The sequence below is a fragment of the Chlamydotis macqueenii genome, chromosome 2 (assembly GCF_036417535.1).
Source record: "Chlamydotis macqueenii isolate bChlMac1 chromosome 2, bChlMac1.mat, whole genome shotgun sequence".
NCBI lineage: Eukaryota > Metazoa > Chordata > Aves > Otidiformes > Otididae > Chlamydotis > Chlamydotis macqueenii.
Window position 1 is genome coordinate 39,154 of NC_141557.1, and position 24,064 is coordinate 63,217.

General features: G+C 68.8%; 1 protein-coding gene across 1 annotated transcript; it reads left to right on the forward strand.

Annotated features, from left to right (window-relative positions):
* The first annotated feature begins 1,963 nt into the window (after positions 1 to 1,963).
* LOC147601548 (uncharacterized) lies at positions 1,964 to 21,838 on the forward strand. The gene is made up of 13 exons (XM_086742979.1): positions 1,964 to 1,987; positions 2,128 to 2,526; positions 3,096 to 3,222; positions 4,998 to 5,111; positions 5,332 to 5,442; positions 7,634 to 8,543; positions 9,228 to 9,321; positions 13,772 to 14,086; positions 14,824 to 15,216; positions 16,542 to 16,668; positions 17,503 to 17,616; positions 18,605 to 18,859; positions 20,320 to 21,838. The coding sequence occupies exons 1-13, from the start codon at positions 1,964 to 1,966 to the stop codon at positions 21,408 to 21,410; spliced, it is 4,074 nt and encodes a 1,357-aa protein (XP_086599105.1). The 3' UTR covers positions 21,411 to 21,838.
* The last annotated feature ends 2,226 nt before the right edge of the window (positions 21,839 to 24,064 follow it).

Below are 24,064 nucleotides of genomic sequence, written 5' to 3' on the forward strand. Positions count from 1 at the left end.
AGCGCGCCGCCGGCGGGCAGGTCGGCGGCGCGGGCGCCCTCCACCCAGCGCAGCAGGGCGGCCTCGAGCGCCGCGTCCTTCCCCTCCCGCTTGCGTTTGCGCTCGGGGTCGCCGTTGCGGTGCCACTCGCTCAGGATCCGCTCCTTGTTCTTGATGATGCGGCAGATCTGGGGCTGCGACACCCCGAAGCGTTTCGCCAGCTCGCTCTGCGACACCTTGGGGCCCTCCAGCATCTCCAGCACCCGCACCTTCTCCGTCAGAGACAGCTCCTTCCGCTCCTTCCGCGGCGCTGCCCTCCCGGCCTCTGCCGTTCCCGGGGAGCGGCCGGCGCAGGGGGTCGGGCGGCAGGCGTTGCCCGCGCCCCCCGGCCCCGCCGGCTCGGCGAAGCCTCTCCCGCAGCGGGCGCAGGCGTAGGCGCGCTCCCCGCCACGCGCCAGCCGGTGCCGCACCAGATCCGGCTTCTGCCCGCAGCCGCGCCCGCACTCGGCGCACTCCGGCGGGGGCTCTCCCGGCCGGCAGCGGCGGCTCTCGAAGGCGGGCGGCGGGGGGACGAACCCCCCGTTACCGGCACCGGGATTCGGCTCCGGCTCGGGGACGCCGCAGTAGCTGCAGCCCCGCCACCGCGGCGGGACGGGGAAGTCACCGGGGCCGGCGCGGCAGGACGGGGGGGAGCCGGGCGGCAGGGACCCCCCCTCCTCGCTCTTCACCTCCTTCCGCAGCCAGTCCTCTGCGGAGACGGGAGCGCGTCGGCGAGCGACCCCCGAGCCGGGAATCCCACGGTTCGGCGGGATTCGGCCCCGGCCCCCTCCCCGCTCCCACCCGGCCCCCGCGTCCCGCTCACCCCGGGAGGCGCCGGCGGGCGCTGGGGGCGGCCGGGGGCTCCGGCGCTCCCCGTAGCTCCCCGCCGCCGCCGCCGCCTCGTCGCCTCGCTCCACCTCGGCCAGGATGTCGGGCCTGGTGACGGCGTAACCTGTCGCGGAGAGAAGAGGAGGCACGGCCGGTGACGCCGCCACACGGCACCGCGGCGGTCGGGGGCGACGGGCCCGGGCTGGCGTCCGGGGCACCGACAGTGCCGCCGTCGCCCCGCGGCCGCCCGCTCCCGCCGGCCCGCTGTCGGTGTCCACGCCAACGCGCCGCCGGCCTTGCCTGCCGCCGGGCCGCCACCGGCAGCACCGGGCAGGCCCCACGTGCCTCACCCAGGGCGACGGGGCGCTCCCGCTCCTCCTTCATGGCACCGGCACCGGCACCGGTACCGGTAAGGGCCCCGGCCCGGTCCTGCGGCGACAGGCGGTGGTGGCTCCCAGGGCCGCTCCCGGCGAGGCCCCGCCTGCGGGAGGGACACGGCTGAAGGATGCACCGCACCGGGGTGACCCCGCGCGGCGCCCAGCGACCCCGCGGGGACCGGGGCACCGGTTGCGGGGTCGCCCGTGGAGAGCGGCCGGGACCGGGGCCGCCGAGCCCCGCTGGGCCGCGCTGAACACGCCGATGCGGGTACCGGTACCGGCGGCGGTGCCGTACCTGGCCCGGGCCCCGTCCCCGCCCCGTCCGGTCGGGCCTGGCGCAGCCCCGGCCCCGCCGCCCCCGCCCCGCGCGGCCCCGCCGCCGCCGGCGGGAGCGCGCGCCCCGCCCCACCCCCGCTCTCCCCAACCATTGGGCCGCCGCCAGCGGGCTCCGCGCCGATTGGCCGAGCCGCCGACCAATCCGCGGGGGGCCCCGGCGCCGCGGCTCGGTCCCCGCTGCCTCGCTATCCCCTGCCGGCGAGGCACGGTCCTCCCGCCGCTAGGTGTCGCCGCGGCACCCCCCGCCGCCGCCGCCGCCGCTCCCAGCGTGCGCCGCGCTCTCGGCATGGCCGCTCTGCCCCGCCGCTGCTGAGGAGGCGCCGGGCCCGCGCCGCCGCCGCCCGCCCCGCTCCGCCGCCGCCGCCCCCGCCGCCGCCGCCCCCCCCGCCGCGCCCCGCAGGGCCATGGCCGACTGGGCCCCCGCTCAGGTAAGCGCGCCGCCGCGCCCCCCGGCCGCTCCCCGCCTCCCACCGCGGGAGCCCCGCAGCCGCCCGGCCCTGGGCCGCGGTGCCTCCCCCCCCCCGGGCTCGGTCGGCGGAACCCACGGCCCCGTCCGCGTCCCCCGCAGGAGCTGGAGTGGGACATGGAACCCCGGGAGCTGGCCCTGGAGCAGCCCCTGGCCGCCCCCGAGCAGGGCCCCGCCGGGGAGCCCGAGCTGCCGGCCGCCGAGCTGTCGCTGACGCTGGTGGCCGAGATCCAGGCCGTGGACAGGAAGGCGGACGCGCAGGCCGCGCAGCTGATGAACCTGGAGGGGAGGATGAGGATGGCGGAAACCAAGCTGATCGGCTGCGAGAAGACGGCGGTGGAATTCGGCAACCAGCTGGAGAGCAAGTGGACGGCGCTGGGCACCCTCATCCAGGAGTACGGGCAGCTGCAGCGGCGCCTGGAGAACATGGAGAACCTGCTGAAGAACAGGAACTTCTGGATCCTGCGCCTGCCCCCGGGGGCGAAGGGAGAGGTCCCCAAGGTAACGGTTCTCTGCTCCGGTCCTCCGCGGAGTTGTTCGGCCCTGCGGCGGTGGCTTCCCTTTAGCGCTCGGCGAGAAGCAGCGGCGCAGGTCTCTCGGTGTTAATTACGTGCCGCTCGTTACGTGGGTGTCATCCTCAGCAGAACGCCGCGGCCGCGCTGGCCGGGGTCGCGGGCTCCTTCTCGTGGCTGGAGCCGTGCGTGAGTTGCGCAGAATCGCGTGGCTCGGCCCCGCGCGCCCGGCGGGTTTCGTAACGCCCCCCAGTTCCTGCTCAGAGGCGACCGCGGCAGAACCGCCCCAGAACTAAAGCGGGAACGGGGTCTGCGTTGGGCGCGGCGCCTGAGGGGCTGCCCCGCGGCGCCAGGAGGCCGCGCAGGGGCGAGGTGCAGGCAGGCGACAGGGACAGCCCCGCCGCGTCCCTCGCGGACAGGGCTGCAGCCGCCTGAGCCGGGCACGGGGGCCGAGCGAGGCGCGTGGGAAGGAGCGGGCGCTGCTGCCTGGAACCGTGCTGCGTGGCGCTTGCGGAGTTCGGACGAGAAAATGTCTCCGTACGGCGCTTCTGGTTGCAGGTGCCCGTGGCGTTCAGCGACGCTTCGTTTAACTTCTCCGAGGAGGAGTGGAAGAGCTTGAACGAGTGGCAGAAGGAGCTCTACAGGCACATCATGAAAGGCAACTACGAGGCCGTCATCTCCATGGGTAAAGACAAGCGGGGCTTCGCCCCCAGCCTTCTGATGCCGCAGCTTTTCCCGGGGCCTGGCGGACGCGAGCCCTGCCGCGCCTGGCAGGATCGGGGAGGGCGGGCGGTGCGCTGGGCTGGGAGCGCCTTCCGCCGGCAGCCCCGGCAGCTCGCTCGGTCCTCGCTGGCGCCGCTTTCGCGGCGGATGGACGCCACGAGCCGCGCGGCAGCGACCGCCTCTCCCCGAGGCTCTCTGTGAGCGGCAGGAGCTGAGCGAGCGCCTGCGTGGTGAGGAGGAGGGGAGGCGAGAGGACCCTGGAGCCCAGTAAAGATGGGAGAGAGGGGAAGTTTCTGTGTCACGCAAAGGTCCACAGATCCACTGCGCTGGGTGCCTCAGCCCGCTCGCCGCTTAGGGCACCGGCAGCAGAGGGCTGCCCTGCCTCGGAGCTTCCTTCCAGCCCTCCCAGCCGCAGAGCCCTTCCGAGCGAGGAGAGCGAGATCTGCCGGCTGCCCCGCTGCCCTGCCTGACCCCAGCCCCGTCCCGGGGAACGTTCCGCGCGCGAGCCGGGCCGACAGCCGCTCCGGTTGTGCCGGGGTGGCGCTGGGGAGCAGGGGCGAAGGCAGGCTCTGCCGTCTCTGTCCCCTCCGGCGGCTCTGGGCAGCGCGCTCACAGCTAACTGACCGCGCTCTGCTCGCTCCTTCCCGGCCCGGCCGCGGGGGTTCCCTCTGCGGGACGTCTTCCCTTCGCGAGCGCCTTGGCGCGTTCCAGGCAGTGACCTGGCCTCGGTGCAACGTCTGCGTGCGGCGGCTGGGAGCGCAGACGCCGTCCCTGGGCGACGGGCATCTCCTCCCGCTGCTGAGGCCGCTGGCGTGCGGGCTCGCTGCTGTCCGGCTCCAAGTGGCCCAGACCTTTTTTTTTTTTTTTTTTTAGGTTTTTTTTTTTTTTTCCCCTTTCTTTTTTTGGACAGAGGCCTTTTTCAGCCCTGCGTGCAAGGGAAAAAAGGCGAAGGGTAAAAACCGGCCCCGATTCTCCTGTTTGAAAACCAGTGCTGCGTCCTCGGCCGAAGCGCAGGGCCGTAGCAGTCCCGCTGAAGGGGGTCTGTGGGTCTGAGCCTGGAGCTTAGAAAAACGTGTCTCGCGCTCCACCTGAAGGTTTCCTTGGCGTGGCGAGGTTTAGGGGTTTGGCCCTCGCGTCAGGCACGCGGATCCACCCGAGCGGCGGGGGAAACGAATGCCCGGAGACACACAGCTTTTTTTTTTTTTTTCTCTTTCGGAAATGACGTTTTCTGCTCTCCGCCCCAGGAGAGGTTGTGATTGTCCCCTTTCCCCCACCCAAATCCGCGAGCAGCCTGTGACTCGGACGAGTAGGATGGAGCGGTCCTGGCTGCGGCAATCCTGGGCTGGAGGGAACCGCGTGGGGAGGGCAGTTCCCCTGCTGCCGCTGGCCGACAGCTCTGGCGCTGTCCCCGAGCTGAAGTCCCCATTGTAATGGATCCGCGGACCTTAGCAGAGAGGAGAAGACGGGAAGCCTGGAGGTAAGCACGGATTTTCTTATTCTGCTCCTCACGCTGCAGGCTGGGAGGTGCTCCTCACCTGAGCAGAGGGTGCTCCCGCGGGCCGCTCATGTTCCCAGGGCCCAGACCAGGTGAGCGGTGCAGGCGTGCGGGAGCGGCTGCTCCAGCCTCTCTGCGTTTCCCGTCATCCCCGGCAGAGAAGGACGGTCGGTGGGCCAAGGTCGGAGAGCCTCTCTCCCGCGAGGGCGGAGGGAACGTCCTGATCCTCTTTTTACGCGCAGATGCCGCCATTTCGAAGCCTGACCTCCTGTCGCGCATCGAGCAAGGAGAGGATCCCAACGCGGAGGATCCGGATGACTCTGAGGGAGGAGAGACCCCTACGGACCCCAGCACCGGTGAGCCACCGGGGTCCTGGGCCTCGGCGGGGAGCTGGAAAGCGGCCTCCGCCCGCCTCCGCTTGCCCCCGCTCTTGAGTTTTGGCAGCCCCGTCCCTGGGTGAGGGGTGGCTTTGCTTTCCTGGTCGGCTCTTACCCGATGCAGCCGTCTCTCCCGAAATCCTCCGCCGGGCAGCTGGGAGGCGGGAGCGTAACCTCCTGTTCTCTGTCCTGTCCGCAGAGTTTTCCTTCCCTGGCCCCGACGACAGCTCGTGGGGTAAATACGAAGACACGCTGGCTGAGAGCCGCGAGGGCTCTGACGAGGAGGAAGGCGCGGAGGTCCCTAGCACATGTGAGTCAGAAGCGCGGAGCGTGGCCGAGGGGGGACGGAGGCGCGCTGGGGTCGCCCGGTGCGGGCTGGCTGCGGGGCGCGGGTCACCCGCGCGCTGTCACGTCGCCGGGCCGTGAAGCAGGAGCGCGCGTGGTGCAGGCGAGCTTCGGCGTGAGCAGCAAAGCTCTTAAAATTCTTTTCTGTGAGTACGTAAAGCGAGACTTCTCACAGCCTTTCCCGTCGGCTGAGCCTGAGGCTGCCTGCGGCGCAGCAGAGGCGTCTCCGTGTCCCCGTCCCGCGAGCCGCTCTGGGAAACGTCCCTTGCTGGGATGTGCGCTGGGCTTCCCGCTCTCGTTCTCGGAAGCAGCTCGGCTGCTCTGGCTGGTGCTTCCCCAGAATTTCAGCCTGGGCCGGCGAAGCGGCCCCTTTCCAAGCCGCGCGTCCAGACTTCGGGCCAAGCGACGAGCAGACGAGGAGCCCCGCGACGGGGAGTGCCGAGCGCTCCTCTCTGGGCGCGCAAATGCTCGGCACGGCTTTGCCTTCTCGCGCCCTGCAGAAACCTGTGGGTTTTGAGCCCTCTTCTCCGCGTCCCGGTGGGTTTTGAGCCCTCTTCTCCGCGTCCCGGTGGGTTTTGAGCCCTCTTCTCCGCGTCCCGGTGGGTTTTGAGCCCTCTTCTCTGCGTCCCGGTGGGTTTTGAGCCCTCTTCTCTGCGTCCCGGTGGGTTTTGAGCCCTCTTCTCCGCGTCCCGGTGGGTTTTGAGCCCTCTTCTCCGCGTCCCGGTGGGTTTTGAGCCCTCTTCTCCGCGTCCCGGTGGGTTTTGAGCCCTCTTCTCTGCGTCCCGGTGGGTTTTGAGCCCTCTTCTCCGCGTCCCGGTGGGTTTTGAGCCCTCTTCTCTGCGTCCCGGTGGGTTTTGAGCCCTCTTCTCCGCGTCCCGGTGGGTTTTGAGCCCTCTTCTCTGCGTCCCGGTGGGTTTTGAGCCCTCTTCTCCGCGTCCCGGTGGGTTTTGAGCCCTCTTCTCCGCGTCCCGGTGGGTTTTGAGCCCTCTTCTCCGCGTCCCGGTGGGTTTTGAGCCCTCTTCTCCACGTCCCGGTGGGTTTTGAGCCCTCTTCTCCGCGTCCCGGTGGGTTTTGAGCCCTCTTCTCCGCGTCCCCGCATCATCTGGGCCCTTCCCGTGCTCCCTTTGCCGGGTCCGTGGCGGTTGCTTGTGAGTGACTTGACACCACGGGTGGTCCCTCGGCCCCAGGCACCGTACCAGCCCAGGAAAAGAGATTTTATTCCCCTTCCCTCCATTTTTTTTGCCTTTGTGCTAAAGCAAGCCTTCTTAAAGGGCTGTTGTGCCTCACCGCCTGCTGAGGAACCCGCTTTTTCCCTTTCCCTAGCTGCACGCAGAGATCTCGTCCTTGCGCTGGCTGGGCTTTCCCAAGAAGCCTTCGTCATCGATCTTAACGAGGGGATCGCAGCGCCCTTGGTTTGGGGACGGCACCCGCTCGGGCGGGAGCGCTGATTGGGCGCGGGGCAGGAAGGCGCTGCAGAGGGATCCGGCCAGGCCGGAGCGATGGGCCGGGGGTGCCGGTCGACGGGCGCTGAACGCGAGCCAGCAGCGTGCCCAGGCGGCCGCGAGGGCCGCCAGCATCCTGGCTTGTGTCGGGAGCGGGGCGGCCATCGTCCCCCGGGGCGGCCGGGGAGCGGGGGCTGCTCGGCCTGGAGCAGAGGAGGCTGAGGGGAGCCCGCATCGCTCTCCGCCGCCCGGAGGGGGCCGCAGCCGGGGGCCGGGCTCTGCTCCCCGGGACGAGGGGAAACGGCCCCAGGTTGCGCTGGGGGGCTGGGTTGGGTGTCGGGAAAAGCCCCTTCCCCCAAAGGGCTGCCAGCGCTGGGACGGGCTGGTGGCAGAGCCGCCGTCCCTGGGGGGAATGAAGACACGCGGAGACGTGGGGCTCAGGGCCGCGGGCCGGCGGCGGAACTGGCAGTGCTGGGTTTGCGGTTGGACTCTGTGACCTTAAAGATCTTTCCCAACCGAAACAATTCCGTGATTCTGAGTCGGAATACTTGGGCTTTGTGCGCCGGCGCTGCTCGGGCAGCTCCGGAGGGGACCCGCAGCGCCGGGGCTTGAGCGCGCGGAGCGGAGGGCAGCTCCGCGCCGGGAGAACCGCGGTGTGAATAACGCGGCGGCTCTGGTCTCGGAGAACTGACGTGGGTGTCTCTGCTCCGCCAGATGAACAGCAGTGCGACGAGGAAGGCTCCGAAAGCCTCGAGCTTCCGAGCTCCTTGTCGGGAAAGTGGGAAGAGGTTTTCTCGAGCCCGGAGGAAGAGATGAAGCCGAGCAGCAAGAGCCGGAGCGGATCGACCCCGCAGCAGAGAACGGGCAACGGGCTGAGGCGCTCCTCGCGCCGTGGGAGAGACCTGGCCAAGAAGGACGCTGCCGAGGACGCGGCCGCGGCGGAGGGGCCGTACATCTGCTGCGAGTGCGGGGAGAGCTTCCTGGACAAGCAGCTCTTCGCCGCCCACCAGAAGGCACACGCCAGCGAGGAAGCCTGCACTTCCCTGGAGCACGGAGAAAGCTTCCAGCAGAAATCCAAAACGACCCCTACGAAAGGCCAGGGGCCCTCCCGCTCCAAGCCGCCCAAGCGCCCCGACGGGGAGAAGAGCCCGGCTTTCAAGTACGGCTTCGTGAGGCACCAGGTGAACAACATGGTGGAGAGGCCCTACACCTGCTCGCAGTGCAAGGAGAGCTTCAGCCTGGAGGTGAGCCTCATCCTGCACCAGAAGCTCCACGCGGGGAAGGGCGACGGGCCGCTCACCTGCACCTACTGCGGGAAGGACTTCCGAGACCTCTCCAAAGCCATCCGCCACCAGCGCATCCACACCGGAGAGCGGCCCTACCAGTGCACCGAGTGCGGGAAGAGCTTCATCCGGCGGGACCACCTGCTGAAGCACTGGCGGGTCCACACCGGCGAGACCCCCTACCAGTGCCCCGTCTGCGGCAAGCACTTCCGCTACAAGGAGTCTCTGAATTGCCACCAGAAAATCCATTCCCGCAACCCGCGGCCCACGGAGGAGTCGCAGCACAACCTGGAGTCGGCGACTCAGACCGGCCACTTCTGCGTCAAAAAAGAAACTAAGCAGTAGCGCCGCGGCGGGAGGCCGGGGCGGAAGGGCTGGCGGCGACGGGAACGCTCTCGCGGGTGGCCGTGCAGCGCGACGGGAGGCGGACTCGCATCGCAGCCGATCCGCGTGGGCGTGCGGCGCGGCCCGCCTGGTCGGAGCGTCGAAGGAATTCCTCTTGAGAGCTCTGATGGGCCGGCCCGGGCGCCGCTTCGACCCCGCGAGACTTCCGTAGCGGCGTGGGCCTCGCGCTAGTTGTCCCCGACGCCGGCTTGGATTTTGCCCGTAGAGAATAATCCCGAGCGATTCTCCGGGGTCCGCCTTCAGCAGGTGTTTCCCCACCTTTCTTTGTGCATATTCGGGAGTGACGAGCTTCGCTTTCTTTTTTCCACTCCTTTCACCGCAAGGCTGGAAAGCGCGAGGGCGGGAGGGAGGGGAGGCGCCGGTCCCCGGCTCCCGTCGCGTTGCCGCACCTCCGACAGCAGCCCCGCGCCGCGAGGCCGGGACGAAGGGAAGAGAGGCGAGGAGAAGCGTGGTTAGGGGCACGACGCGGGATTTTCCGAAGGGAAGAAAAAGGCGGAGAGAGGCAAGGTGAGAAGCAGCAGGTGCGGGAGGAGAGGAGGGGCAGGAGGAGCCGGGAGGGGCGGCGCGCGGGGGCGCGTCGGGTTGCCCGCCCGGGAGGACGCCTCTCCGTGCTTCCGAAGGACGTCGCTGGCGGCAGCCGGGCTGTCCTGCCCCTCTGCCGAGGGAGCGGGGCGCTGCTCCGTGGCGGGCGCTCCTGGCAACGACGGCGATTTGGCAAGGAGCATTTTTTAACTGGGTTTGGTCTCACACTCAGGTAAGTCAGCGAGTGAAAGCGACTTCTCCTAACCCTGTAAAGAGCTGTCTGGTTTTTAGTTAATCTAGTGGCGTATTATTATTATTATTATTAATATTATTAATATTATTATTATTATTATAATACTAGGAGGAAATGTGTGGCACTATATCCCGTGGTTGATCTCTAGAACACTTACATGTTCGCGATGCCGGACCGGGGCTGCGCAGCCGCGCGTGGGCGGCGGGCGGCTCCGGCGCGGTCGGTGTTGTCCCGAGGTGGCTGTCCGTGGCGTCTCTTGGCTCTGTGTCGTCGGCTGCTGCTCGTGCTCGTGTTTTGTAAGAATTTTCGTAAAGTCTGCCAATACAGTGTTTCCGTGCCCAGGCCCGTCTCGGGTGAGCGATGGCGGCCGCGGTTTCGTCCCCCTCGCGCCGCGACGCCCACAGCGCCCGGCGCCCGGCTGGCGTTTGCCAGCCGTTCCCAGGGAACCCGCGGAAGCGGCTCCGCTCAGCCCGTGCCGAGCCTCCGAGGAGCCGCGTCCGGCAAAGGAGGCCGCTCGGCGCGGCTGCGGGGCTGCCGCGGTCGGTGTCCAGCGCTGGGGCTTCGTGTTTTTAAGCTTTTTCTCCGCCGCCGCTAAAGCGGGCGTGGGTTTTGCGCCAGAATAACGCCGTGGCGCCGGGAGCTGGCCCGGCTCTGCTGCGACGTGCCGTGGCCCGTGGCCCCGCGCCATCCCGGTGGGGCCGGCGGGACCTTGGGGCGGGGCGCCGGGCTCGCTCGCACCCGCTGCCCGTCCCGCGCTGGCTCCGCGTCGCTGCTCCCTCGCTCGCGCGTCCCCAGGCGCTTTGTACCGGGGCTGCCAATAAACGGTTCCTGTCCGGCCCGGCCCCGCAGGGCAGCGCCCCGTTTTGTGTCGCCGCGCCAGGGCCGCGGGGGGCGGCGGGAGCCCTGCGGGGTCCCGGGGGGTACGAGCACACGGAGACACAGCAAACGCACACGCGTGTACTCTCGTGGTGTAAGCGTGTGCTGCGTGTATGTATACACGTACGTACGTGGCCAGCAGCCTGGACACACGACGCCCACGGGGACGCGGTCGCTCTCTGGCCGATGGCGGTGAAGAGGGCCAGCGCGGAACAAACCCACACGGTAAATACACGCGTGTGCCTCCCTGCGCGCAGCGTGTGTCCCTGCAGCAGCCGCGCTCTCCCTCTGCCCAGCAGCTGCTGCTGGGCCCCAGTCTGCCCAGTTGCGCTGCCCAGCAGCAGCGACCCTCCCTGTCCCGTCTCTGGCCCCCGCAGCCCCTCCCCGTGGGTGACACCCCAGCCAGGGCGGCGGCTCCTTGGAACGGCCCGGGAGGGGGCCGGGGGGGCCCAGTTTGGGCATGGGGGCGGTGACGGGATGGCCTCGTCCCCTCGTCCCCTCCCTTCTTCCGCAATCCAAAGGGTTTCCCGCCCTTCCCGTCCTTCCCGTCTTCGGTGGCACCGGCTTCCCCCCATGGTCGCCCTGGGCCGGGGGTCCCGGGGGGCAGGAGCGGGAGCCAGGCCGGGTGCCGGGGGTGCTGCAGCTGCACCGGGGTGGGAATGGGAATGGGGAATGGGAATGGGGATGGGAATGGGGATGGGGATGGGGATGGGGATGGGATGGGGATGGGATGGGGATGGGGATGGGATGGGAATGGGATGGGGATGGGATGGGATGGGATGGGATGGGATGGGATGGGATGGGGATGGGATGGGGATGGGATGGGATAGGATGGGATGGGGATGGGGATGGGGATGGGATGGGGATGGGATGGGGATGGGGATGGGGATGGGATGGGATGGGGATGGGATGGGGATGGGATGGGGATGGGAATGGGATGGGGATGGGATGGGGATGGGATGGGATGTGGGATGGGAATGGGGAATGGGGATGGGAATGGGGATGGGGATGGGATGGGGATGGGATGGGGATGGGATTGGGAATGGGGATGGGATGGGGATGGGAATGGGGATGGGGATGGGATGGGAATGGGGATGGGGATGGGATGGGAATGGGGATGGGATGGGGATGGGATGGGATGGGGATGGGATGGGATGGGGATGGGAATGGGGATGGGATGGGGATGGGATGGGGATGGGAATGGGATGGGGATGGGATGGGGATGGGATGGGATGTGGGATGGGAATGGGGAATGGGGATGGGAATGGGGATGGGGATGGGATGGGGATGGGATGGGGATGGGATTGGGAATGGGGATGGGATGGGGATGGGAATGGGGATGGGGATGGGATGGGAATGGGGATGGGGATGGGATGGGAATGGGGATGGGATGGGGATGGGAATGGGGATGGGATGGGGATGGGATGGGGATGGGATGGGGATGGGAATGGGGATGGGAATGGGGATGGGATGGGGATGGGAATGGGGATGGGATGGGAATGGGGATGGGAATGGGGATGGGATGGGAATGGGGATGGGATTGGGAATGGGGATGGGATGGGAATGGGGATGGGATGGGATGGGATGGGATGGGGATGGGGATGGGATGGGGATGGGGATGGGATGGGAATGGGATGGGGATGGGGATGGGAATGGGGATGGGATGGGGATGGGATTGGGAATGGGGATGGGATGGGGATGGGATGGGGATGGGATGGGGATGGGATGGGGATGGGATGGGGATGGGATGGGGATGGGGATGGGATGGGGATGGGATGGGATGGGGATGGGGATGGGATGGGGATGGGATGGGGATGGGAAAGGGGGTGATGGGATGGGACAGGATGGATGAGATGGGGAGGGGATGGGACTGGGGCAATGGGATGGGACAGGATACGGATGGGAATGGGATACAGGTGGGGTAGGATTGGGATGGGATGGGATGGGAAAGGGGGTGATGGGATGGGACAGGATGGGACAGAGCGGATGGGATGGGACAGAGCGGATGGGATGGGACGGGGCGATGGGATGGGACAGGGTGCGACGGGACAGAGCGGATGGGGCCAGGATGGACGGGGTGGAATGGGATGTGACGGGACAGGACGGGTGTGGCGGGACAGCGTGTGGCAGTGACGGGGGGACAGGACAGTGGGAGCGGGACGGGACGGGTCAGACGGGAGGGGACAAGCCGGGAGGGGACGGGGGGCCCCGCGCCCCGACACCCCCGGCCCCCGCGGGGGGGGGGCGGTCTCCATGGCGACACCGCCCTCCGGCCGCCATTTCACAGCCCCGCGGGGCGCGAGGCCGCCGGGCGGCGGGGGGGGGAGCGGCCGCGGGGGGGGGGGGGGGGGGGCCGCCAGGGGGCGCGCGCGCCGGCCCCGCCCCCGGCCATGGCGGCGCCCGACGGTGCGGGCCGGGCCCGGGCCCCCCCAGTGCCCCCCGGCCTCCCCCGCTCCCTGCCAGGGACCCCCCCACTTCCTCCAGGGCCTTTCCAGTTCCCACCCCCCCCCCCCCCCCAGTTCCTTCAGCCCTTCCCAGTTCACCCGCCAGTCACCCCCAGTCCTCCCCACCAGCCCAGTTACCCCGCGAAGAACCCCAGCAACCCTCGGCTCCTCCCCAGTTGCCCCCAGTCTCTCCCCAGCCCTGTCAGCCCCGTTACCCCCAGCCCCTCCGCATCGCTGCCATCACCGCCCCAGTCAACCCCAGTCCTTCGCCAGTTCCCCCAGTCTCTTTCCGGTGCCCCCCAGTCACCACAAGCCCCTCCCCAGTCTCTCTCATTTCCCCAGCTCTTCCCCAGTTCCTTCCAGTCCCTCCCCAGTCACCCCAGCCTCTGCAGTTACCCCCAGTCCCTCCCCAGTTGCCTCCAGTCCCTCCCCAGTTCCCCAGTCAACTCCAGTCCCTTCCAAGGTACCCCCAGTCCCTCCTCATTTCTCCCCAGTTCTCCCAGTCCTTCCCAGTTCTCCTGTCTCTCCCTAGGTCCCCCTTAGTCGCTCTCCAGTCCCTCTCCAGTCGCTCCCAGTCCCTCCCCAGTTCCCTCAGTTCCCCCCAGTCGCCACCATTCCCTCCCCAGACTCTCCCCAGTCGCTCCCAGTCCCTCCCCAACCCCTCCAGTCTCCCCCCAGTCACCCCCACTCCCTCTCCCAGTCTCTCCCCAGCCCCCCCAGCCGCCCCCCACCCCCCCGCTCAACTCGTTCCCCGCCCCCCTCGCCCCGGTTCCTCCCGCCGCCCCTCCCCGCGCGGGGGTCCCACAGGCCCGATCCCGCACACCCCTCCCCCCGGGGCCGCCCGGGGCCGGTTCCCCGCCCCGCGGGGCCGGTGGCGGGGCCGGGGCGGTGGCGGCGGGGGGGCCCCGACGGTGAGCGGCGGCGGCGCGCGGCGCGCTGATGCCGTCGGTGCGGCAGGGGGCGCTGCGGTGGCGGCGGGCTCCCCGCTCCGCCCCGCCCGGCGCGGCCCCCGGCGCGGCCCGCGAGGCGGCGGCGGCCCCGCCCGCCCCCTGCCGGCTCGGCGGGGCAGCGGCGGGGCCGGAGCGCCCAGCGCGGAGCGGCGGAGCCGGGAGCCGGAGCCGCGTTCGGTCTCGCGCCGCCCGCCCCCCCCCCCCCCTCCCCCGCCCCGGCCACCTCCACCCCCTCCGCTTCTCCCGGCCGCGCCGCGCCCCGCCCCGCCGCGCCCCCCCGCCGCGCCCCCGCCCCGCCGTGCCGCGCCGCCCCGGGCCCAGCCCGATGCCCGGCGGCGGGCGGAGGTGAAGGGGAGCGAACGGGCGCTGGATCCTCCCGGCCGCGGCCCCCGGGCAGGGAACAAAGGGCCATGGCCGAGGGGGCTCCCGCTCAGGTAAGGGCGCCCCCCCCCGCCCCGCCGCGGGTCGCGGCCCGGCCCCTGGGCCTCACGTCGGGGCGGGCCGCGCCGTCGGGGCCGCGGCGGCGGTGCGGGGGGGAGGGGGGCGGGGAGCGGGGGCTGTCAGAGCGCGGGGCGCCGCGGCCGCCCCCCCCGGGGTGCGGGGGGGGGGAAGGGGAAGGGGCGCGCGGGGCCGGCGGCGGCGCGGGCAGCCCCGGGGGGGCGGCGCGGCCGGGTCGGGCCGGGCCGGGCCGGGCCGGGCCTCCGCGGTCGGCGGCGCCCGAGCTGCCGTCGGGGGCCGGGCCTGCCCGTTCCGGCCGGGCCCTGCGGGGCGGGGAGCGGCCCCCCGCCGCCGGTGACAGACCCGCCGCCCTCCCCCCCCGTGACAGGGTCTGCCCCCCCCGCCCCGTGTCACCGCCCGGTCCCCATGGCGACGGAGCGGCCTTGCCCTGACAGCGCCCGCCAGCCCCCCGGGGTGTCCCCTCCCCGTGCCCATGGCAACGGGGGGCTCGGCTGTCCCCTGTCACCCGCTCCCCTCGGTGTCACCTCCCGGCCCCCCGGTGTCAGGGGGGCGGGCCTGCCCGTCCCGGGGGACCCGCCGTAGGCAGCTGAGCGGGCTCAGCGCCCCGCGGGGACACAGCGCCGTCCCCGCGGGCTCAGCCGCGGCCCCCATCCCCGGGGATCCCCGTCGCCCCGGGGGTGTCCCGCTCACCCTCTCACCCCTCTTCCCGCAGGCGCCGGAGCCGGTGCTGCAGCCGCGCTGCCCCTCGCCCGTCCGGCCGCCAGCCGGCCCGGAGCGTACCTCGGAGCGGGAGACGCAGACGGCCGAGCTGTCCCTGACGGTGGTGGCGGCCGTGCAGGCGGTGGAGAGGAAGGTGGACTCCCACTCCACCCGCCTGCTGGACCTGGAGGGCCGGACGGGGATGGCGGAGAAGAAGCTGATCGACTGCGAGAAGACGGCGGCGGAGCTGGGGAACCAGCTGGAGAGCAAGTGCGCGGCGCTGGGCACCCTCATCCAGGAGTACGGGCTGCTGCAGCGGCGCCTGGAGAACATGGAGAACCTGCTGAAGAACAGGAACTTCTGGATCCTGCGCCTGCCCCCGGGCAGGAAGGGGGAAGTCCCCAAGGTAACGGTGTCCCTGGGGCGCGGGAGCCCCCGTCTGTGCACAAAACCCTCCCGAAACGCTCGCCGATGTGGGGGGGGATGCGCTGGGTGAGCGGGAACAGCCCCCCGGCACAGGTGAGCCGCTCGCCATCCCCACCTGGAGAGAGCGGAGCTGCCCCTCGCAGCTTCCCGGCGCAGCCCGCGGTGGGAGACGGCCCCGAGGGAAGCATCCCCCGTGCTGGGGCCGGAGGTTTCGCTTCTGCCTCACCGCGCTGTGCAGCCCGGGAGCGATCCACTCTTTTTTTGTCGGTGGTTTTTTTTTTTGTCCTGCCACCCTGTAGAAGCGGTGGTGGTTTTTTTTAACCACCATTTCTTTTACCTCCCTGGGGCTGCGGTGGGGATCTCCTGGGCAAGCAGGAGCTGCTGCGGCGCGGAAGGGGGAACCTCTGGGATGCGGGGGAAGGCGGCTGAGCTGCCTGTGCTCGCAGTTGTGCTCAGCCGAGCGCCAGAAGGAGCCCGCCGTCCCCGTGAAGCTCCTGCTTCCACGTCACGACCCTCCCGCTGAAAGGAAGTTTGCAGATGGGACCGTGTGAGACATGGCAACGTTGGATGAGGCTCTGGAGACCTGATCTAGTCGGGGATGTCCCTGCTCCGTGCGGGGGGGGTGGGCTGGGTGGGCTTTGACGGGCCCTTCCCACCCAGACCAGTCTGGGATTCTGTGAGTGTCGCCGGAGAGCGCCTGGAGAAGGGGGCGTCACACCCCGACGCCCCATTAGCGCAGCTGGGGAGCCCGACACAGCCCGGCTCGCGCATCCTGAATTTGTCCTTAGAAATTATTACTCGGCAAACGGGATTGCAAGGCGCGGTCTGCTCCCGGCCAATTTGCACGCGGTAGCTAACGATGACCGGGAGCCCGCCGGGCCGGGGCGGACTCTTCCCTCGAGTTGCGGGGTAACTGAATCTGGGTTTTACGGCAGCTCATCCATAGAGACGAGGTCCAGCCCTGGCGCCCGGTTTTTATCTCCTTCGCGCTCCCTCCGGGTGGGCGCAAGCCCGGTCACCTCCGCAGAGCCGTCCCTGCCGGTGCGGGGACCGAGAGGAGGCGGTTGGTGGCGTCTGGGGAAATGGCAGTCTGGGTTCATCACCGGGAACCGGCCGTTTGGCGGAGACTTTTCGCATCCAGGCGTTGTCTTAAATACAAAACCCGGCTCGGTGCTGGCCACGCAGTAGCTGAAGCCTGGCCGTGTCCGAGCAGGAGCGAGCCGCCGCCGCCGCCGGCCGGAGATGACGCACCGGGGTCCTGGGGCGCGAGGCGGCCGCCTGAACCCGTGCTGCTTGCGGTTGCAGGTGCCGGTGACGTTTGACGACGTGTCCGTCTATTTCAACAACAAGGAATGGGAGAAGCTGGAGGAGTGGCAGAAGGAGCTGTACAAGAACGTGATGAAGGGGAACTACGAGTCGCTGATCTCCCTGGGTAAATACGGGCTGTCCTCGCCCGGGCCGGGGCCGCTTCTCTGGGGCTCCGGCTGCCTGAGGCTCCAGCACCATCCGGCTCCTCCCTGGAGACCCCTTGGATCCCCTCGGGACCCACGCGTCCCAATTTAAATGGAGACTTTACAACACGGGAGGGTGTTTCTAGTCCTGCCCCGCCGCTTCCCGGTGTTGCGTGGGTAAGGGCATCCCTCCGGCAATGCCCGGCTGTGCTCCCAGCTCGGCGTCCCGCCTGGGTGGGGGCCGCCCGCGGGCCGGTGGGCTGGAGACCTCCCAAAGCCCCTTCCAGCCGGGGTCACTTGGTGAAAAACCAGCACCTTCCCCGTGGTCGCTGGAAGGGCTTCCCGTCGTCTTCCGGGTCTGTGGCGGGTACCAGCCCCCGCGGCCCTTCAGAGGAAACCTTTGTGGAGGGAAAAATGGTCTGATGCGATCTCAGCTGCGCTCCTTTGGGGCATTTCCTGCTGAAGCTGCAGGAGAAATCCCAGCTCTGTGAGGGTCAGCGGTGAAATGCTTTTGGCTTCAGGAGAGCCAGGAATTTGAGAAGTTCTAAAACCCCAAAAGAAAAAACCACGCGGGCTGGGTTTCTTCTCAAAGGCGATTCCGCTGTGCGTAGCACCTCAGCTCCTGCCTCCGTGAATCCCTTCTGCCCAGCCGGGGAGCCCGGCCTGCCTGCAGCGGGGGCTTTTCTGCCCGCAGACCCTTCGTGGATGTTCCTGAGGGTCTCCACCTGTCCCCCCGGGCGCCGGGGAGAGGGGGAAGCCGACACCAGGGTTCCCCGTGCAGTAATCTCCCTCTCCGTCTCTCTGTCTCCCAACAGACTATGCAATTTCCAAACCTGGGGTTTTGTCTCAGATCGAGCAAGGAGAGGAATCGCGGGTCAGGAACGAGCAGGACCTGGAGGAGAGTGAGATCATTACCGATGCCACCGCAGGTGAGACGGCAGCTTAGCGCGAGGGCAGCCGCAGGCTGCGTTCGGAGGAGCTGCTCACCCCCGGGCTCACGGTGTTGCCGAGTGCCGTGCCGGCTCGGGTGATCGGGAGGAGCCCTGCGTACGGGCGGGAAGGGTTCGGCTGACGAGAGGTTTGATGTCCAGGTAGAGCTCAACGTAAAAACCAGGGCAAGCGGAGCCTGGAGAGTTGAGCGCTAGGAGCCGGCGGCAAGGGAAGCCTCTGCAACCAGCCCGCGTCCTCAGGGAGCCGGTGTGCCCGGCAAGAACGGAGAATCGGGCTCCTTAGGGAAAACCCGTCCGCCCGAAAAATCCTCTCCGCCCTCTCTGGCTGTGTGGGTGGTGCCTGGGTTTATCCTTGGAGAATCCCCCCGGCGCAGGGAAGCCTGCTCCCATCCTGCGCGCAGGGACGCGAGGTGCTGAGGCGTTTCTCCAAGGGAAGGGCTGGACCGGGGCGGGGCACCAGGGACCCCCAGTCCCAGAGCGGCTCCCGCTCCGAGCTCAGGGGGCTGATAGGAGATAAGGAGGTGTCCTAAAAGAGGTGGTGTCAGCTCCGCTGCGGTCCCTGGCCCCGGGCTGCGGACACGGGGTCGCTCCGACCCCCTGCCCACGCTCTTGGTCGCGAGGATCCTGAATTCGGGGCCAATGGGAAGAGAAAAAAAATCACCCGCTGCCCGCAGGGAGCTGCCGGCCCGGCGCTGCGACCGGGGAATGAGGGGTGGCGGAGGGGTGTTGAGCTGCAGGCGCCGAGTCCCCAGGCTGGGCAGAGCGAGTCCCCTGTGCCTGCGGCGATCCCGGGCGAGGGGCAGGAGCGTGGCCGGGGGGACTGAAGGGAGAGCAGAAGCGGCCGAGGAGATGGGCTCGTTCTGAGGGATCAGCAGCCGGAGAGGGGAGCCGGCGGGGACTGCTGCGAGGGGTTTCTTCGTCCTGGCTCCCGGGACTGACGGCGGGCGGGGATCTCTTGTTGCTGCAGCTGGTATAAGGGTTGTGATCAAAACAGAGGAGCTCCTTCCTGAGGACAGCCCCGAAAACCCCGAGCTGCACGGGATCTCGGGGCAGTCGGAGGGGAGCTTCCAGAGCCCGGACGAGGAGGCGGCCTGCGAGAGCCCCTACGGCTCCGTCTCCCCTCCGAGGGACCTCCCGGGAACCAGCCTGGGCGACTCCTCCGAATACGTAGCTGACTTCAACGAGATCCAGAGAGTCATCGTCCACCATGGGAGCTGCACAGGTGAGACGCTCGCCGCGCGGCTCTGTGGCGGCCAAAATCCCGTTGTTGCGGAAGGCAGGACGTTGGCCGAGGCCAGAGACCTCTGGAGGAACGTGCCAGGTCCTGCGCGTCCACCAGCGTGGGGTTCAGTTGGGGCAGGACTGGAGGACGAGGAGGCGGGCGGCCCGAGGTCCGTGGCGTGCGAGCTGCTGGGAGGGACGGGTGCGGTGAGGTTATTTAGCGGAGAGACGAGAAGATGGCCCTGGGTGCTTCACGGCCAGCTGGGTGGCAGATACGGGCCAGGTCCTCCAGGCAGGTTTTGAGGGTGGAGGTGGGAAAGCGGGGACATGGACCGTTGCGAACGGCAGTTTCCCTGCCGTCTGACGGCTTTGCGATGGCGTAACGCAAACCAAAAAAGGAGGAGTTGGGCTCTCGAGGTCCTCCTGTGGATGCTGTGGTCTCCTCAGGGTTTTCTAAAGGAAAGCAGCCAAGCCACCCGTGGGGCTGGAGCCCGTCCTCACCCGAGAGCCAGCGCCTCGGCCGACGCGTGGGCCCCGGCCGGTGGGGCTGAGCGGGCGCTGCAGCGGCGCTCTGACCGGGCTGCGGGTGCCGGCGGCCGGCGCTGGAGCCGTGGCAGCCCCTGGGTCCACACAGGGGAAGCTCTGATACCTCCCGCTCCCGTTGCCTGCCCCTTCTAGGGAGGGCACGGCTGCTCTTCCTAGAAAAGTACATAGGCCTGGCTCAAAGTCCAGCGCAGGTGACGTGCGAGGGATCCACCGCGGGCCTTTCCTCAGGGCGCGCTGGCTGGACGCGTCCCCGGTAGGGTCGGTCTCACCAAACAAAAACACCGGGTCACCCCCGGCGCCGGTGACGCGAGGTGACGCGGGGTGGGGAGGCCTGACGTGCAGCTGTCCATCCCGCCCCCGTTTGCCTCCGGGAAGGAGGCGAGTCTCTCCCGGTGCCGCGTGCTGGGGAGGCCGAAGGCAGGGGAGCCTCCCAGGCCGGGCGCGTCGTCTCGGGAGCGGAGCCGGAGCCCGGCAGCCGCGTGCTGCGTTTCCGTCGAGCAGCGCCGTGCTGCGAGCGGGGAGCGCGTTGTTGTAGCCCAGAGAAACCGGCAGCAGATGGAGCTGCTCCGAAAGCGCTCTGCCGCCCGAGTCCTCGCAAACCCCTCGTGCTTTCAGCCCTCCGTCTCGCAGCCTCGCGGGACCGCAAAGCCTTTTGGCGGGCGGCTCTCGCCGCACCCTCCCAAGGAGCCCGTCCCGGAGGCGGTTTGTCCGTCCTCCCAGTTTGGGGGTGCGCAGGCTCGCCTCGCTGCCACGAGAGGACGTGCCCCGGCGCAGGGCTGCGGGCTGCAGCCGGCCCGCGTCCAGGCGGTTGGGCAGGGCAAACAGCTGGAGAAGCCCGTGCAGATGTTTCCGTAGCGTTCACGGCCGCCCCGTCCCGCTCGATAGCTCCTAACGCTGTCCCGGTTTCCCCTGCAGAGGACGGGATCGTGATCAAGACGGAGGAGGAGGAGGAGGACGACCCCGACACCCTGGAGCCGTGCGCCATGTTCTCAGGCAGGACCGAGCCGCCGGCGTTCCCTGGCCACGAGGCCGGGCTGGGCTGCGAGGCGCAGTGCAGCTCCAAAACGCAGCCCAGGAGCCTGGCGGCCGCCCGCGTGGGGAAGCCCCCCGCCTGCGAGAGGGACTCCGGGGAGATGAAGCCGGCCATCGCCCAGCAGCGGAACCGGACGAGGGAGAGACCCTACATCTGCCCCGAGTGCGGGAAGAGCTTCATGCTCAAGATCAACTTCATGATCCACCAGCGCAACCACCTCAAGGAAGGGCCCTACGAGTGCCACGACTGCGACCTCAGCTTCCGCAACAAGCAGCAGTTCCTGCTGCACCAGCGCAGCCACACGCGCCGGGGCGTGGGTGTCCCCCGGCGCCCCGAGCACAGCCTCAAGCCCCAGGTGCGGCCCCCGCCTCCGGGGAAGCCCTACAAGTGCTCGGAGTGCGAGAGCAGCTTCAGCCACAAGTCCAGCCTCAGCAAACACCAGATCACCCACGTCGGGGAGCGGCCCTTCACCTGCGGCGAGTGCCGGCGCAGCTTCCGCCTGCAGATCAGCCTCATCATGCACCAGAGGATCCACGCCGGCAAGAACGAGATGGCCTTCCTCTGCCCTCAGTGCGGGAAGAACTTCACGCGGCCCTCCCACCTCCTGCGCCACCAGCGGACTCACACCGGCGAGCGGCCCTACCAGTGCAGCCAGTGCGAGAAGACCTTCAGCGAGAAGTCCAAGCTCACCAACCATTACCGCATCCACACCCGGGAGCGCCCGCACGCCTGCGCCGTCTGCGGGAAGGGCTTCATCCGCAAGCACCACCTCCTGGAGCACCAGCGCATCCACACGGGCGAGCGGCCCTACCACTGCAGCGAGTGCGGCAAGAACTTCACCCAGAAGCACCACCTCCTGGAGCACCAGCGGGCGCACACCGGCGAGCGGCCCTACCCCTGCACCGAGTGCACCAAGTGCTTCCGCTACAAGCAGTCCCTCAAGTACCACCTGAGGACGCACATGGGAGAGTGAGGGGCTGCGACGGCTTCCTCTCCCTCCTCTCCCTCCCTCCCTTCCTCCCTCCAGCCCTCCTCCTCCTCCTCCTCCGCTCATCTCCCACCCTCCCTCCGTCCCCCTCACCCCCGGCTCAGGGCATGGACATCAAGGAAGCTTTGTGTGGTAGCGCCGCTGGTCTGGTGGAGACGGCTAGGCTGATTGGAAAATAAATTAATTAATTAAAGCAAAGCAACGCGCGGCAAATTTAAAAGGTTATATATATATAAAAATTAACAGAAGCAGCTGATTTAGGGGGAATCCTCACCGCCAGGAAAAAGCAACCAAACCACCACCAAGAGAAACCTGTGCAGGGCGTGTTGCCGGAGTAGGACTCTTAACTGCTTTTTAAATCTACTGTTTGGTTTTTTAATAAATGTGGAGGAACTTTTTATTTGATAAGCAAACTTAGGACGGCCAGGACTTTTTTTTTTTTTTTTTTTTTTTTTTTTTAATTGCTCTGTAGGCTGACTGTGGCACGGCCGCTTTGGTCCAGCAGCTCCGCAGGGGCGCCGGCCCGTCCCAGCTCTGCGGGCGGGACGCGACGGCAGCGCGGGGCCGCGAGGAGCTGGCGGCCAGCGGGAGGTGAGTAATAAGGGGATGCCGCCGCCGAGGACGTTCTCCGTGTGTTAGATCGGAAGCGCTGGTAGGTGCCTGCCCGGCTCTCGGGGCTGTGACGCACTCATGAATTATACCACAGAATAAAATACTAGTTGCAGTAAAAGAACCTTTTTTCTGGTAGGACCCCATCAGCGAGGCTCCTCCAAACACTCATTCCTAGCGCTGAATCCTTCCGCGGCAGCGGACGCCTCTCCGGTGAGCGGCGACGCTGGGCGCCCGGCCCTCCCGCCGCCGCGAGAGCCGCGCTGAAGGCATCGCGAGGCGCGGGAGCGGTCCGTTGCCGTGGGGTGTCACAGCGTACCTGCACGCGAGGCCTCGGCCGTGTTTCACTGCTCTTCTGCTCGCCTGGAGACGCGCTGCGGCGAGCAGGCGGCATCGACCAGCAGCGGGAGCAGCGGAACTCCCGCCTCAGATGGGGGAGCGGGTCCCGGGCTGGCTCGAGGGCTGCCCACGGGAGACCCCCCGCTCCCAGGCGCCCACTGCCGCGGCACGGTGGGTGGGACGCGGTTCCGTCTCTCGCTGTCGGTTTGAGCTCCTGTCTCCAGCGGCTCGGTTCCCCGCAGTCCCAGCTCGTCCTCGTCGTGGCTCCGTGCACCCCGAGGGCCCGGCGGCGGCCGGAGCGGCGTCGCTGGCTCCCCGGTGCGCGGCGGGCTCCCGGCAGACGGGTGTCGCGGGGAAGGCGGTGCCGGATCTCGTGGTGGGCAGCGCCATCAATAAACAGAGCGATGATGGGATAAGTTGTCAGGACCTCTTCATGCCTTGGCAGATCCCAAATCCTCGCCGCAGGACCTGGCGCGCGTATGAACCCCTCCTAAATCGGTAGTTTCTCCCTAGAAAGCGCGTGGAGCGGCCGAGAGCCGCCGGCCGCTCACCGCCGCCGAGAGGAGCGTTCTGGGCTGAGGTCCCGGGAGGAGGTGCCGGCGCGGGACACGAGGGCCCGGCCGTGGCTCCCACCCGGCCGGCTGCTCCGCGCTCCTCCGCAGCCCCCCCGCGTTCCCCTCATCAGGACTAACCGCGATTAGCGGGATAAAGGAATTAAAAGCGGAACCGCCTCAGGGGCTCGGCAGAAAACACCAGTTCATCGTGCTGGCAGTGCCGCAGACCTGGCGCTGTCCTTTTTTCTTCCTAAGAACGGACGGATTCGGCGGTTTTTTGGCGAAGCAGCCACGTGGATGCCCCTGCTACCCGAGGGAGCCCGGCTGCCCTTCCGCAGCGCCGCCATCTACCCAGGAGCGTGGGGACGGGCAGCCCCCTCCTCGCCTCGGCGCTCGCGGCCGGCCGTGCACGCGCGTAGCGGCGTTGGTGGCCGGACGCCACCGGGATCCAACGACACCCAGGTGACCTTCGGCGGCCTTACGTCAACAGCCCGCCCGCGGCCACTGCTCCCACGCCGGCCGGGGGGACACGGCTGTTGCGGGCCCTGGCAGGCACCGAGCTCACGGTGCTGGCGGCGGCACCAGGAAACCACGGAGGAGTGGGGATCGCCGAACGCCGCTCGCTCTTTGGCTAAAACACCGCTTGACCGCGGGGGTTAACGCGCCGTCCGGCTCACGTCCCCGCAGGTTCGGCCCCGTGGCGCTCCCCGAACCCTCCCCGGCCCGGGGCGCCGCCGGGACAGGAGCCGGCCCTGGGGACGCGGCTCACGGACCGCATCACGCTGGGCTCCCGCGTGTTGCAGCTGCCGCGCTGACACGATCCCTTAAACCGCGCCGACCCCCCGGCCCCGGCGGCAGGGAAGCGCGAGGCCTCGGGAAGGATCCCGCGCGGACCCTCCGAGCCGCCCGCCACGGCCCGCGCTGGGGGGAGCTCCCCGGCGCGTTTCAGGTCAGGCACGGTTACATTTATTTCAGCAGCCACGTGTGTGGCACACGCGCTGCAGCGGGGCCCGGTGCTCCCCCCCGGCGTGTCCCCGTCCGTTGCTCCCTGGTTTGCACGCACGCACACGCACAGGCACACTCGCATGCGCGTGCTGAGATCCAGGCGCACAAACATACAAAGGGAGAGACAGACAC